Source organism: Astatotilapia calliptera, chromosome 6, assembly GCF_900246225.1.
Source record: "Astatotilapia calliptera chromosome 6, fAstCal1.2, whole genome shotgun sequence".
In the NCBI taxonomy this organism is placed as follows: Eukaryota; Metazoa; Chordata; class Actinopteri; order Cichliformes; family Cichlidae; genus Astatotilapia; species Astatotilapia calliptera.
In genome coordinates this window covers 14718632-14735590 of record NC_039307.1, presented here as the reverse complement: position 1 = coordinate 14735590, position 16959 = coordinate 14718632, and the positions used below count along the sequence as shown (strand labels likewise).

The window sequence follows — 16959 nt, the reverse complement described above, 5'->3', positions numbered from 1 at the left end:
AAACAAAAAAAACCTGTGATAAATTAAGCATACGAAAGTTCATGGACAGTAGAAAAAACTATATTAGCATGCACATATTAAGATATTTATAAATAATTACAATGAATAAGCATATTCAATAACCACTGAATAACAGATTTACCGACATAACCTTTTTTTTAATACCCAAAATTTTAAAACTTAAGCAAAGGTTAGTTTTATTATGAATTTTGATATCAAGATATCGGTCTCCTTGATCACTACGTGTGTACTGGTTCGGGAAAAGCTAAAATGACTGACCTCTACTGGAAACACTGATCAATCAGTTTAAACAATCAGAGAATTAAAATATAAAAAACACATTATCTGTTAATGTCTATGTTGCTGCTTGTCTGTCATAGGTTTGCTGTGAATTATGATTGCCAGTCTTATTATTATTATTATTATGTATAACCTATCAGAAAACACTTAGATTTCTACAGTTTGTCGACAATAAAGAAAACAAAATGGATTTTAAATACTAGTGCAGAGCAATTTACATATAGAGGGGTGATTCATCTACACCTATAAAAAGATACAGTTAAATCATGAGAGGGAGCGTCTAATACTCTAATGAGAGAATTTTAAACTATACGAACCTATAATGCGGAATTATCTCTATTCTGCCATTTAATTTGTTTAAGTTACTTTATTCACATGAATTTAGGGCTTTCCAAATCATTTGCAGGAGGCTCAGACAGATTGTGTGTGAGTGTCAAGCCTCCTACCTGAGTATAACCAGCCCACATGTAGAGTAACGTCACTATCTGTGCCGCTTCAAAAGCAAACGAGAAACCCTGACTATTCTGTCTGATAGAAAAATTAAGTAAATGAAATAATTTAATACCATTACCATATAATCAGAGCAAAAATATTTGCCTGTTAACAGATTTGGTAACTGAGAAAAAAGTTTTATGATTTAGGTCTTTTTTTCCTCAAAAAGATTCAGGTGTGTTGTCTTTTTTAAAATGTAATAAATATTTATATTTATATTGAATATTTGGTTATTAAATCACAATTTAAAATGTTATCATGATTATTGATATTTTCTTCCATGTTGTTTTTTTTATTTCGACTATTTATGAAAGCATTTGTTTAATCTTATTTACTAAGTTAGGAAATCAATGTTTAAGTCAACAAAAACAAAAATACCCAGACTGTTTTGGCTACATTTCGCTGCCTAACTGTGAAACATAAAACTGATTTTAAGGGTTAAATATATTAAATGGTGCAAAATATCAAGTGAGTGTAATCCCCAAATAGCGCTAATAGTTATGCTTAGTTTTTCAGTTCATTTCAATTTCAAGTTCAAAAACATGCTTTTTGGCATTAAATACAGGCACAATTAGCTATTTTGCAAACACATTAAATCAGTTTGAGCATTTTATATTTTCTGCCTCGAGAAACGAAGTCGCAGAAATGCATATGCAATATTTTGAGTCATACCTGACACACAATCTTGTCACTGCAATCTCTTTCTAAATACCAACTCTACCCAGTTTGTGCTGCTGCAAGTCAGTATATCTGCCCCTAAATGTTTATTTTGTAAACCCCTCTTTGGGTCAGCTCCACAACATATTATTGATCTATTAACTCCACATTTTGCCTCAAGGTCACCTCTCACTGAAACACCAAAGATGACCGGGCTTTCTCCGTTGTTACCTTCAGCCTCTTAAACAGTCTGCTATCCCACATAAGGACCTGTCCAGTACAGCTCTAGAGACTCAACTATTTACAATTAAAAAAGAAAAAAGAAATTTTTACTTAACATTACATTGACCTATAACATTTTTATTATTACTCATTACATTTTAACAATGTTGTTAATGTGGGTGTTGTGATTTGTTTTTAGAGATTTGATCTTAATACGTATGACACAACCGGACAGGACTTTGGGTCAGATCTTGTTGTTTTTAATTTACATGTTTTATATGAATAAAAGTAGCTTGACATAAAAATATTTTTTGCTCTTTTCACATTTTTTGACCATGTAGGCTGTGCCAGTAAACTACTGCCCACTGATATCAGTCAGCAAGGCAAATATCAGTCCATACCAATATCGGGCAGATATATCATTGCAAGTCTAAAAAAACTATAATTTTATACACTCAACAATCACCTGACAATTAGATAATTACAATAATCATCAGCTGCAGTTCAACACATAAACATGCCTGCAGCAGTCTATAATGATCTTATATCTTTTACATTTTTAACTCAACTTCATTATATTTTTATAATTTAAAAAAATCTTTCAGAAGTGCACCCAATTATCTTGTGGGCACAAAATAACATCAAGATAGAAATGAAAGAGAGCGGGATAACTGTAAACCTTGGCACTGGATGCTTTCAACAGCTGACGCGGAGACAAGTCTGGATGCATCTTATTAATCTAACTCAACCTCAGCTAAATTAGAATGCTTTATTAATCCCCGAGGAAATTATGTATTCCTAAAGATATTTACACAACAATCTAGTCCCATGCTTAAATCAGGCGCTGTTGCAGCCAAATCTGGGTCAGGTCACGGGATGGAGCGGGATCAGTGCGCCTGCCTTGTTGCTCCATCCCCTCAGTCACTCTCATTCAGCTTGGCAATATCCTGTCCTCATCATGTCCGGTAAGATAAAGAGCTGTGATATTGCAAGTAGCCGTGAAACCCCCTCGTAAAGGGCTGCAAATATGTACCGGGCCAGGCCAAACAGCTGCATTGGCTAGATTAGCTCGCTAACATTAGCTCAAAGTTGGCGTGCTGTGCTTCACCTCCCACCCACTGGAAAAAAAAAAGATACCTACAAGGACTCATTGCTCTGTTTAGCCAACTGTACACAATTGAATTGGTTTGAACCGCTGCTCTTATAACGTTAAGACGATGAGGTAAGAGAGATTCCTAAATAGTCTGCGCAAATGGGAGTTTTAGGGATGAACTGTGCAGCTTCCTAAGGCACAATCCCATCATGGGTGTGGGTGGCTCAAAGACGTCTGGGTGGGGATAAAGCAGGCGGACAATGACCACGCTGTTTCAGACTAAACCCTTGAAGATCAAACTTGAAAACGGAAAATCTTCAACACATTCATCTATATGTGAACAAAAACAGTATGTTGGGTCCGGGGCGCCGGGACAGCGGCTAGCATTAGCCAAGCTGATGGTCCTCCATCATTAGAAAGTCATGCCACAATAATCCGCTAGCTAACGGTTGCTGTTGCTAACCACCACATCCCCACTAAAACTCCCGTCCCCGGCTTCTCTGCTCTGCTTACCTCCCGCAATAGACGAAGAAACCCGACCCGAGTGTTTATCAGTGTCCAGCAGATGATAGCAATAGTCCCCCGAAACGTGCTAAACAGTCCCTTCTCCGGCCCGCTCTCTCTCATCAGTGGTACTCCCCCACCATCCAGCATCCGCTCAACCGAACTCTACCGGGCCCGAGAAGATGCACAGCACGACCGCCGCCGCCGCACTCCTCTAAGGCAACGCCTACTAGGAATATGATTGGCTGTCAAAGTCTGATGCCTCTATGCGATTGGTGAAAAAACAATTCCCCATGCCGAAACTTTAGCTTAGTTAGTCGACAACTGCCGCCCAAATGCCATTTGTCTGTGGCCAATAAATGAACACCTGCAGACCGTTGGATGCTGCTCCAGTGGGATGTAGTAGAACCATATCAAATTATTAAGACAAAAAAATCTGGAACATTTATGTGTATTCATTAAATACACTATGTATTTGGTTTTACCGAGCTACAACACCTTTAACCTGTTTACACTCTATCGCTGTGACAAAGCAATTCCTATGTGTATTCATATATATATATATATATATATATATATATATATATATATATATATATATATATATATATATATATATATATATATATATATATATTCATTTACTTTTATATCAGTGTTGCAGTGTTTTAAGCAACAATATTCGGTTTTGATTAAGTACAATTTTTATTTATTGTATAATGGTATTTTCTTTTGTTTATTCATACATAGAATACACCATGTAGTGGTGTATTGTAGTGGTATTGTAGTGTTTATTATGCAGAAATTATGGAAATCTTTCTTGGATATGAGTTTTTTTCCTCCTGTGTTTTATATTTACTTTGCCCTTTTAAAATCCTGTTTGCATTAAATTTTAGTAATATCATAACGTTTAGCTTGCCAGTATCTACAGAACCTTCTGGCTACATGTGTGTCATTCTTGTTTCTTTTTATGGCATGTTTTATTGTTTTTTGTTAAATAATCAAACACTTAAACTGATAACCAAGTCAAATCGAGTAAGCTTGTTATTCTACTATAGTTAGATTTATTCTGTGTGCTCTGTCTTATCTGTTCAGAGTGGTGGAACAATTCGCTGTGTTTACTGCGCCCCCTGTTGCATTAAAAAGATAGTGCCATTGCTTAGACGATGTCAGAGGAAAACAAAAACTACTACTACTACTACAGGGTGTATCATTCGTCGCTTGATCACCTTATGTACATAGATGCTTTTTTGTCCTGTCTTCATGTCGCCGCTCTTTTCTTTTTTTGATGACTAGCAAAAGACAGAAAATTGATATTTCCTGATTTATATAATTAACGTTTTGACTGTTAGGAGGGAAATAAGAACAACAATGTTTAGTTTTTTACTTCAAACTTTTACTGGCTCATAATTTTACTCATTAACTTTTACTGGCTCTATTCTGGCTCTAACGTAGGGTAACTTTTAAAATTAAGTGTATCTTGCATGAATTATTTGCTTATTAGTTTTAATTGCAGTCATTATGGTAACCACCTTGTTATTATTAAGAAAGAGTTTGTGAATACTTGGAGCTTTTCTGATGCATGAATTTCTTTGAGTTTCTTGTTCAGGTTTCCCAGTCTTCGCCCACATTTCCCATAGCTTAAAGTTGCTGTGTGCAGGTGTATCTACCTCTGTATTCAAGTTATTTGTTTATTTTGGTAATACTTATCTCCTGTGTCTTGTGTCTGGTTCTGTCTTCCTGATTTTTTTTTTAACCCATGTTTTTTCCGTAGGTGTGTCCACTTCTTGTAGTTAGTGCATTCATAGCCTCAGTTCTCCCATTGCCTTTTGTCATGTTGCAGTTCATAGCAGTGTGTCTGTTTTCTTTATTTGTGAACTAAATTTGACGTCCACACAGTTGCTCTATGACATTATCTGCATAGTTTTTGTTGCTTCAGCTTTTCATAGAGTTCATGCTTTGTACACACTTTCACCTACATTGAGATGTAGCTATATACAATATTTTGCTTTTCATATTACACATTAAGCCCATTAAATGACCATGCCATTTTATAGACATCTATATAGCACAGAAAGTTGTATGTATAGCCAGCTGTATACTGCCCACCTGTGATTCATGTGATCGGTCATAACAATCACATAAATCCCAGTCCCAGTCATATATTATTTGATGTCCATGTGTCTACCAGCTGGTTTTAACCAGTTCTGAACTGGCCTCAGTCAGATTCTTGTGTAGAGCCACTGGAGCTGCTGTTTACACGGAAATCAAACTTTCAATCAATCAGACTTTCTGTACCATCTTTCAGCTTTGCAGGTGACTGACAAGCAGATAGTAAGACAGAAAAAGAATAAAGCAAAACCAGTTATGTTAATAAGCAACATAAAATAAGAAAAAATAATAAAGTCGATAAGTAAGGGTACATAAATGAAAAACAATGGGAAAACGAATAAAAAATGAAGTAAAAATATGTAAGTAAAATAATATAAAGTAAGGCTAGCTATAAAATGTAATATAAAATATAGTCAAGGTAAATAAAAATGCACAATAATGAATAAACCGTAATCTATAGATGAAAATAAGATAACACAATAATGAGGGGGGAAAGCTAACAAAACAAAACAAAACCCCAAAACCCCTAAAAAATTGTTAAAGTGCTATGATTTTATTTGTGAAGCACCCAATGATTTGTATCTTGAAATACTCAATATAAATAAATGCACTTACCTATATAGACAGGCCTTGTGGGATAGCCTTTTTCTTTCTTTTATAAACTTGTAGCTATGTTTCTATTCTGTTTTTTTTTTATATGTACCACCACGACAGCAGTTATGTTCCTAATACAAGCTGAAATTCGTAATTCACACTTTGCTTTTCATTTCTCCTCCTGCTGTTTCCTGTAGTCTAGCAGCAGGATAAACTTACACTGTTGGCATTCACCTCAATGTTTTATTTTTAGGCTCAGCTCCATCCTGACAAATACACATGAGCCCACACAGAGAAATCTCATAAAAACAGTTAAACATAACTCCCGCCTATTGGCCAAGTTACTGCTGGTATATTTATTAAAGTACAGTCAATCAGACCTTCTTTAGGTATATCAAACAAAATTCTTATATATATACATTAGAAAGATTCAGGAAACGCCTCGGTCAAAACAACTAATCAGAACAATCTGACTATGAACTCATTGCATGTGTGCAAAATTAATATGGCAATATTATTCACAGCACTAACAGCAACAACACCCACACAGAATTTTGCTAATTCTTGAGGATATTATTAGTAAAAATTGCTTTAAATTTAGCATTTCCCTCAGGTATAATTTTCCAGTATTATCCCAAATACACCTGTACTATTCCTTCATGAACATCTGTCAAACCAAATGGTTTAAAAAATATATCTGTTGTTCCTTTTGTATCTGGAGAAGTAAAAAAAAAAAAACTAAACTAAAAAAATGAAACTAAATAAGAGTAATACTTTAGCACCGCTGAACATAATATTAATTAATAATAGAAATAACTAAAGGTGGAATTAACTGATGTTTTGCCACAGGTACAATCCTGAAAGAGTGCAGATTTTAACTTTAAGTTGGTGAGCTGACTGTGGACACTTCCAGTATTTAAAAAAACATAAGAAAAAAGTAAAGAAAAACGTAACAAATCACAAGTAACTGAGTACGTCTGTTAAGAAAAAGTCCACATTGTCTTAGTAAACACTTGCTTCACATACAAATATTTGAATAAATCAGTGAAACAAAAACAAGGTATTTAGTTTTTTAAAAAAATACTTAAGTGTAAATATATTGTATGTGCCTCTTCACTTCTTCTGTAATCTCTTTGCTCCACAGACAGATTCTTAAAGTTTGTTATAATAAACTACTAAGTGGTAAAATAGAAAAACGACCTATACGATTGTGCATGTTTGTCTTGTAGGAACTGCGCTTCTCTGCATCTGTTCAGTACTGGTGAAGAGCCTGGTTTATTCATTCTGCATTAACACCAACTGACCACAAGATGGAGTCAGAGAGTTGGTGCTTACCCTGAGAAATTCATCAGAGATGCTGATACAAATTACTTTACAAAATGTCCCAAAGTTTCCCAGACCGGGTCTGGAAATCACAGAATTAAGAGTTTGTAGTGATATATGAAGACTTTGAGTCAGCCAAGTAGAGCAGGAAATTTAGTGACGTATTCAAAGCTAATCACGCCTCAGCTGGTGCTTCCTGATTAAACATTATTAAGGCTAAACCTAGCATCAAATAAATAAATAAAACAGCGCCAAACCAGATTATTTTCCATAGCACGGCAGTAAACACAAACTATCTAACAGAACACCAACTAGAAATGCCCAAAATAGCCTAATATCTAACTCAGCTATGCACTGACATACAAGTAAAGCAGTAAAAGTTGTATCTTATTCATGTAGCATCTTGCTAACATGTTAGCTACATGAGGATTCAGAGTAAATTTTCATGCTTTTATTAATATTTTTTTCTAACCATTTTTAAGGTCATATCATAAATGTAATTATACTTCTCAACAATAATCTCAATGCTAATAAATAAAATGAATGAAAAATAAATAAAATCTTTAGGTATTTACTGAAGTTATTAACATTTATACCGTCTTACTGTAAAAAAACTAAATTAAAAAATACTAAAGTATTTGACAGTGGATCAAAATGATATAGTCTACTTTTTAAATTTGAGTTTTATTTTCATAGTGTTTGTAAATACTATCTTATCTACAATTTTTAAAAATATAATATTGTAAATTTTGTAGTGTTGTTAATTTTAGCACAGTTTTCTATGAGTCTGTTGTGGCCAGTGCGATCCTCTATGCTGTTGCATGCTGGGGGAGCAGGCTGAGGGTCGCAGATGCCAACAGACTCGATAAACTGATCCGTAAGGCCAGCAATGTTGTGGGGATGGAGCTGGACTCCCTCAAGGTGGTGTCGGAGAGGCGGATGCTGTCCAAGATAAAGACAATGTTGGATAACACCTCCCACCCACTCCATGACATGCTGGTCAGCCACAGGAGCTCGTTCAGTGAGAGACTGAGATTACCGAAAAGCACCACTGAACGACACAGGAAATCATTCCTGCCTGTGGCCATCTCCCTGTACAACGCATCCACTTAACACACTGTTTGCTGCTACAACTACACATGTTTCTTTTCCAAATATTTATTTATAAGTGACTTATGTATGTATGTATGTATATATATGTATATATTGTACTATTCTTAGTTAGCGTATTGTCTGTCTTGTCTTAATGTTGGTTTAAAATGGAGCACTGTAACAAAAAATAATTTCCCCCAGGGATCAATAAAGTATTCTGATTCTGATTCTGATTCTGATTTTTTTCCCAACTTCATCAAGGGACTTTTAAAATAAAGAGAGACCAGACCAGCTCAGTGTGGACCTCCAGTCTTTTGGAAAGAAGTCAAAGGTTTCAGCTTATTTTCTCTTTCAAAGTCTTTGGTACACTTGCCTCATGTTACTATGGGTGCAGCAGACAGTAGAGGGCAGCAGCTGCATAAACTAAAACTTTGCTGACTTTGAGCCTCATGGGTCCAGTTGAAGTCAGTGGCTAAAGCCTTTGTTACTCACATACTCTTTGAGTTGTGTAGTGCTTAACAAATACATGATTATATACTTTATGTATTGTCAAAACTACACTTCAAGTCAAGTCAAGTCAAGTTGGCTTTATTGTCACTTCAACCATATACAGTTTAACAGTACACAGTGAGGCGAAACAACGTTCCTCCAGGAACCAAGGTGCTACATGCAACTAGAGATGGCACGATACCACTTTTTTATGTCCGATACCGATACCGATATCATAAATTTGGATATCTGCCGATACCGATATGAATCCGATATAGTGTTTTTTAATCAACAAAACTGTTTTTTAAATATCTTGCTGCATTTTGTATAAGTTCATACTCAAGTTTAAAACAACAACTACACTAAAGCTATTCTGTTATACCTGTATGCAAAAAAAAATATTTCATATTTCAGCAATACTGATCAATCTAATAAACTTAAACCTACACCATCCTCCCTATTCTGGTATTTTAAAGAGTACTTAGCATAAATATTAAGCAACCTAACTAATAGGGTTCCAACTCCCAGCAACAACAAAAAGAAATAAATAAAAAATAAGGAACCACCCCTCACGCGCCACCTCATGATGCTTAATCGACGTAATCAACCTTAATTTGATGCAGTGTGAAAAAAAATGCACAGAAATCAATTATTTTTCAAGAAATATTAAATAGATTCAACATCTTTCTTCAACAGAATTGCAGACTGCACAGATGGTACCTTCCCAAAGGAAAAAGTACTATAGCTTACTAGGGTATATATATTAGACTTAATAGTTACTATATACAATAATGGACTTCTATTCATTTTGCATCAAATTAAAACTTTGGGTGTCAGATAATTATTTATTAAAAGCTGGACATTTTAATTGAGAATAAGAAAGAAAAGTATGTCTTTGTGCCCCCTTTTCCCTGTTAATGCCCTATCGGCCCCCCTGGCTAAACTTTGCTAGATCCGCCCCTGCACAGTTACCAGCGTCAGCTACGTAGAAAAAGATCCTCGAGTAGAAAGTAATATTAGATAAATTCTAACAACAGCTGATCAAGCTTAAACGTGCTGCTGTTGTTCAGCCGCTGGTTTCCTCTTTCTGGTGCAAAGTGGGCCAAAAGCAAACTAGAGACACGGACTCGCGACAGAAAAGCCGATCAGCTGATCGTTAAGCAGTTTCATGATTGAAGTAGCAGCCGGAGAGCGAGAGGCAGTCGCTCGTTAAGCTTAACGCAGGAATGCTTTACAAACATTCAGAGATGGACTTACACACTTGCTTTACTTCTCTCGGGATAACTTTGTCGGAGATGAAATGCCGGGTTGCTAGCGAAGCTCCACATGCTATCCAGACCACCGACAGGTCCCGCATGCCACAGCCGCTCTATCACGTGATGCATACTGCTCCGACTGCTAACGTTCTGAGGTGAGTTACGGCGTGTTGCAAGTTTTGTGAGGTGCTTCCGTGATATTTAATGGATCGATTACATTTTTTATTTTTCTCCGATATCCGATCCAGTAATTTAGGTCAGTATCGGACCGATACCGATACGTAATATCGGATCGGTCCATCTCTACATGCAACATAAATTTACAACATAAATTAACAGAAAACACTAAACTAGCTAACTAAGAGGCCTAGTTAGCTGGCTAGCAGAGACAAGACAGACTGACCATGGTGATTTTCATGCTCAGGGGAGTTTGTCAGGCTTCTGATTGTGTTTTCTATCCATTTGTCCTCCTTCATAAATGTCCCAGTCGTGCAACGCACACAGCTTTGGCACTCACAACACAGTACACATAGCAGTTTTCTTCTTTTTCAATATTTCATGCTACATAGTGAGCACCAGCATAGCTGTGACAGATGCAAGACGTCTGAGGCAGTTATTGCATCGTGCATTGACGAGTGACAGAGTGACACCCTTTGGTGTTGCAGTGAAATCTGCCATTTTGAAAAATGCTGTGACAGCTCCATCTCTCGATTGTCGGCTTCTCCAGTCGCCTCTGTGGCATAATAGACCTGTCAGCAGCATCGTCCTCCACCACCCCTCTGCTGCTTTTGTCTAGACAGCAGTTTAGTAGTTTTTTTCTTTTTTAAATAAGGAATGCCAAATGTGGCGTTTTCAATACCACCATGGCAGATTGGATTGAGATAAATGTTTGACCTCCTCCTCGGGCACAGCCTTCAGTCTTCTGCACAAATATAGATTGATGTGCTCTCTTGGCGCTTGCTCATTGCAAAAATCTACATCTTAATAAGCAATTTTCTCTATCACTGAGTTCTGAAAATCAAATTTTCTTCACCGGATCAAAACAGTTTTTTAAATAGTTAAAAAAAAGCACACACAAATGAGTCTGAAATATTTTTATAGTCGAGTCTCTTTATTTTATTCAGTCCCATTTTTGCAGCAGTTCTTACCACTCACGAACACAAAGCTTCTCCTGAAAACAACCACCTTCCAGGACGCTGAGGTCATGATCTGGAAGGCCCTCTTAAAAGACCTGACTGTACCGAAAGCCCGTAGTGAAGGCTGTGCGGTAAAATACAGGTGGCACACATCTAAGAAAACAGGCATTTACAGGCTTTAAACATGATGGAGCAGCACTCGGAGTAGCTCGAATATTATTTGAAGGATTGAGAAAGAAATGGTGATTATGCAGGAGCCTGCATTAACTTTAATGACATTCTGGTCTGGTCTCTTTCCTTTCCAGGGCCATGTTGTTCTCGGCTTCCTCCGGACCTGCTCAACTGTCTACTGCAATGTCCAGAGAGAGTTTGTGTATAAGCAGAACCTTCTCCTTGAGTTTTAAAGCATGTACTGTTTTCTTTGTCTCAATGCCATCTTTTACATTATGACTCATTTCTATGCTGGTGCCCTCTGACAATAGCCCCTGCAGCTCATCTGTACAATAATAAGTTGGCCCTACTCTGTTTATTGCCACGAAAAGTGAATATATTTATTTTTTCAATACGAGAGCAAGCAAAATGGTTATATAAGAAAATAGACGATCATTTACGTCAGTCTGGAGATCTTTAAACAGTAGCTGTTTTTAATTAAAAAACAGTATTGTCACAGTTTCACTAATTTTACAAGCAAAACTTCAGACATTTGCTCTTGTAGAAATGGTAAATATGATTGTTTGATGTGTAAAACATCAGAATCTGAATACTTCATCTCTCGCCCTGGGCTCTGGGGAATATTATGAACTGTTTGTTTTAAAATGTGGCGCTTTATGAGTGAGTTGCCTCTGCTTAAATATAACCGAATTAAATCTATCACTAAGTCCTGACAGTTTAAAGATAACACTGTTAACTGGCTACTTGAGGATACAATGTTCACAGTGTTATAATAATAATAATAAAATAACCATGATAACAAAATGAACATACAGGAAACTCCTATCACATCATATCCTGTCATTATGTAGCCACAGGCTGCCATGGTGATTGTATAAATATGATAGACATAGACTGAATGTGCAGCACCTTTAATCTGCAGTCTTCTTAAAGGCCAGCAGGGGGCGACTCTTCTGGTGTTTTTTTTTTTTAAAAAAAGGTCAGATATATTGAAGTCTATAGGAAAACAGTACCTGGGTATCTTCACATATAACTTCATTAAAACACTTTCCTGATGATATTATAGCCTCAGCTGCAAGTTTCAAGTTCTATTGACTACAACATATCTGTCATTGTTTTAAATGTAATTCATAAATATAGAGAAAGGAGTTCTCTAAGGCCGAGTGACCTGTGATGCAGCCAAAATGCTCGAGACAAAGCTCTGAAACAGGACTCAGTTTTGATCATATTCATTATTATCATCATTTCCAATGCTTAACTAATGTGGTAGACCACCACCTAATCTAAGATTTATACCCTAAATTAACAGTATTGGAAACGACCAAAATCATTTTTTACGTCCTTGTATTGGTTAATCCACCAGCAGGTGCAAGCTCTTTAATTAAAATGATATTTTTAAATGGTAAATAATCATATAAAAATATGATTATTGTTGCTATCCAGAAATTTTTTAATGTAATCTTTTATACTCAAATTTGGGTATAAAAATGTGAATTTTTTAATTTTTTTAAAATGTGTTTTTTGGTTTTGTTTTTATGTGAGGTGACAAGTTGTTAGGTGAGCATTCTAGCAGAACTAGGCTCTTCTGGGAGTTCTTCCTGTGAAAATTGAGTTTTTCTTTCCCACTATTCCCAAGTCATGTGATTGTGGGATTTCTTTCGTTACCTTACTATGTAAAGTGTTTTGAGGTGACGTTTGTTGTGATTTGGTGCTGTATAAATAAAACAGAATTGAATTAAATTGCCATCATTTACAAAAGCAATAAGAGCAGACATATTCCACTAAACAAGCTTGTAAAGGAATCGCAGGCAGGTGGAGGTTGTTGTTGGCTTGTTGAGGTACAGAGAGGGGACATGATGTGGTATATTATCCATGAGACTGCTGCTCAAACTGCAAAGACAGGCTTTCCTACATCGGTTCTGGTTCAGGGCTCCTGATACATTAAACCAGTCAGTGAAACGGTTTAAATATGTGTCGCAGTCCCAGCAGTAGCAAAGATGAGATATAAGATGGCAATTTTCTATCCCATTGTATGAGTACTGGTGGTTATTAGATTTTTCAGATAGGGAAGGTCAACCAGCTTTACCGTATAGAAAGCAGTGGTAAGTGTAATTATCTCCAGTGATGAAAGCATGGTAAATTAAACCTGGCAGGCTGAAAGTGGAGGGAGCAGCTTTTTGATATTTTTACCTCTATAATCCCGAAAACAAGTGAGAAGAAGTGTCAGATCTCTCTCTCTCTCTCTCTGTGTCTTTTTTTTTGTTTTAAATCTTACATATTTAGATGATGTGAGCAATTTGTGGTCACATGAGTAGAAAGCACCTCATCATCCACCTCTCTGGATCTGTTTAATAGCCTTGCTTTTATTTTCAGGTAACATTTTATGATTGTTGAGGGAGCTTGAATGTGCAGTTTTTCCTAATCCACTTTGAGGCAGTAGAACAAAGATTGATTTCAAAGCTTGAAGTAAACGAGGATACGTTATTATTTCTGGAAAAACGGATTAAATGTGAAAGGGTTCTGTTCCTTTATTAATCTTGGATCGACAGCAGTGACTCTACAGAATATTTTATTGTTTTACGTTCATGGCTATCAACTTCACAGTTTAATTTTACTGAGATTGTTCAACATAGTTTTCTAAAAGAAAACTATGAAAAACGGTGTTAGCAAGGTCAGCTTAAACTTCCTGACTTGGCACTAATGAACCCTTAAAAGCTAAGCTCAGTTTATCAAAATACATTTATAGAACTATTTTTGACTATGACTATAATCCATTAATGTCTTAAATGGCCTTGATGTAAGGCCTTGCACGCTGCTAGCTTCTTTCCATGCGTGGATCTCTAGGTATGCAAATTAATTCCTGCCTCTTTGCTGGAGCTCGTAAAACTACTCTAATGCCATTTTCACACATGACCTCTAGATAATGTTGGGAGAATCAGACTGACATTTTTTGAAGTCGCTTCAAATGCATCCTCATTGGAAAGACATCACTTGGTTTAGGTCAGGCTTTCTGCATAGAGTGGGCAGGAAAAAGACACAGCACTGTTATTTGTCTTATTCTCACATGGGCAAAATCAAGCTTTATACAAGGAAGCTGTGCAGGATTGCACATGCTCACTGTACAACCCTGCACACTCATGGTGCTTTTTGCACAGCTCCATGTTAAAAATGTAAAAGATAAATGTCAGATCTGGCAAGTTAACCCCACCCTGCATGCTGACAGACTGGTTATTTAGGTGTGATGTATATGAACGCCAGGCTGTCTGGGTTTTTAAGACTGTTATTAATTAACTGGTTTCAGAATGGAAATGTCTTTTGCTCATATTTTTTCTACCAGCTCCAGGTTAAAAAGGCCACAAGTGGATGAATTACCAGGCATTAAAATGACAGAGCATCAGTGAGCAGTTTTATATACAAGCATCAGACATTTAGCAACAATTGAGAATTCCCAACATCGCTCTCTTTTTCTCTGCTTTTGATTTTTCCACCAGCTCCCAAGTGAAAAACTTGCACTGGACACTTTATTAGGTACACCTATTCAACTACTCATTGAATAGGCGTTGATTACATAAATGTGTAATCAGTCAATCATATTGCATCAACTCAATGCATTTAACCTGTAGCATTAGAATGTTGAAGAAAGGGGAGTGACTTTGAACACGATGTAGTTGGCCTAGTCTTGGTACTTCACAGATCTGCTGGGATTTTCCTGCACAACCATCTCTAGGGATTACAGAGAACTTTCAGATAAAGAAAAAATATCCAGTGAGCTGGTAAAAGCACCTTGTTGACATCAGAGGTCAGAGGAGCATGGATAGATTTGCTTTGAGCAGATCCAGAGGTAAAAGTAACTCAAATAACCACTCCTTACAATCAATTCACGAGAAAGAGCATCTCTAAAGACACAACACGTCGAATCAGGTAAGATGCAGCAGCAGAAGACAACACTAGGTGACAGTTCAGCATTATTAAAATACCACAGCCTACCTGAACATTGTTTTAAGATTCACACCATGCAGCTGATAAATCTATGACGCTATCACGTGAACATGGACCAAAAATGTCTGAGGAATGTTTCCAGCACTTTGATGAATGAAGCAGCTTCAGCCATGAAGCAGTGGCTCTGAAGGCAAAAGGGGTCCACCCCAGTACTAGCAAGTTGTATCTAATAAAGGGGCTTTTCTGTTTGTTGCTGAGGAGATTGTGTTCATTCATTAGCACCGTTTATTCTCTAAAAGACAGCACTGTGCAAAGAGTGACAAAAGAATAAAGTTGTTGGCTTTAAATCATTGAGAGATGCTGAGACACTGGGATCCTGTTAGTCCCACACAGACTCATGCAGAGCAAAGGTTTCTCTGCTGCGCTAATGTTGCACTGCTGCCTCTAATAATCACATATTTACATGTTTTGATGGCATGTAGAAGAAAATATACCATGTAGACAGAAATGAGTCCTCACTCTTTGCATGCGTCCACATATGCACTAAGATATGTGCTCCTCTCTCTCTCGCCTCCTCTTTCATCCCCCTCCTTTCTCCTGGTCTCTCCACCCCTCTGTTTCTTTCTCCTGTCGTCTCCCCACCCTGCTCTCATTCCATCAGGTCCTCACAACACAGCCTCAGCACGCCTCATCTCCTCCACCCAGAGCGAGTGGATCAGAGAGAAGCAAAGGAGAAGTGACGGGAAAACAACATCAGCATCACCGACAAGCATCTCCCTCACCGGGAGAGGGAGAGAGAGGGAGGGAAAAGGGGGAAGGAGGAGGAGGGGAGAGACAGCAGAACAGTGTGAGAAAGAAGTTTTTAGTTAGAGGGAGTACAAGCGAGTGAGAGTTTGGAGTGAGAGAGCTCGGTGGGTGGCAGTGGAGCTTCATTTTCCCTTTCCTTTTCTTGGCTCTGAGTGCCGTCTGCCTCCTCTCTTCTCCCGCTCTCCTCCTCTTCTTCTCTACTTCTCTTCTCATCCCGTCTCTCCTCCAAGCTCCCGCCGTGGGGTCTCAGCTCTCCGTCTCCCTCCCCCCCTCCCTCGCTCCCTACCTCCCCCGGGCGCTGCTGGGAGCCTCCGGGCTGCTGCGCCGCAGGAGGATGTCGCGCCGGGAGTCTCCGCCGCCACCCTCGCCACCTCCGCAGCTGCTGGGAGTGCAGAGAGGAGAGATGGAGTGCGAGGACCGTCCGGAGCGCGCGGAGCCGCTGTCCGACACCGAGAGGGAGATCGTCCAGGACACGTGGGGGCACGTCTACAAGAACTGTGAGGATGTGGGGGTGTCTGTTCTCATAAGGTGGGTTTTCCGTCAGCGCGAGTGAACTTAGAAAGTCTCCACGCTTAAAGATCCCAAGGTTGATTCGTGTCTTTTGATGTAACACTGCTCAGTGTTCCTGCTGCTTGAGCTCGAACATGCAAACCTTCCTGCTCCCCTGAGCAACATCCCGCTGACCACTGATAGAAAACATTTTTGCTGCACCGAATTGAAGCCATGAAATACCCTAACACGAACTTGAATCAGTTAAAGGAAAGACCAAGAC

At 37.8% G+C, this 16959-nt stretch overlaps 2 protein-coding genes across 9 annotated transcripts in view; one reads left to right on the top strand and one right to left on the bottom strand.

Annotated features, from left to right (window-relative positions):
- Positions 1-3500, bottom strand: part of LOC113023972 (myosin-10-like) — a 67219-nt gene extending 63719 nt beyond the window's left edge. For 5 of the 7 annotated variants that reach the window (XM_026170480.1, XM_026170484.1, XM_026170482.1 and 2 more), the window contains exon 1: positions 3278-3500. The gene's annotated coding sequence lies outside the window, so the exon portion shown is untranslated. The remainder of the gene's footprint in view (positions 1-3277) is intronic. The other 2 variants (XM_026170485.1, XM_026170486.1) reach the window with 1 other exon arrangement.
- Positions 2340-16959, top strand: part of cygb2 (cytoglobin 2) — a 49108-nt gene continuing 34488 nt past the window's right edge. The window contains exons 1-2 of one of the 2 annotated variants that reach the window (XM_026170487.1): positions 2340-2636; positions 16042-16715. In XM_026170487.1, the coding sequence (XP_026026272.1) occupies positions 16522-16715 (194 nt within the window). In that variant the 5' untranslated portion in view covers positions 2340-2636; positions 16042-16521. Of the gene's footprint in view, positions 2637-11625; positions 11644-16041; positions 16716-16959 lie in introns of those variants that run through there. The other variant, XM_026170489.1, reaches the window with a different exon arrangement.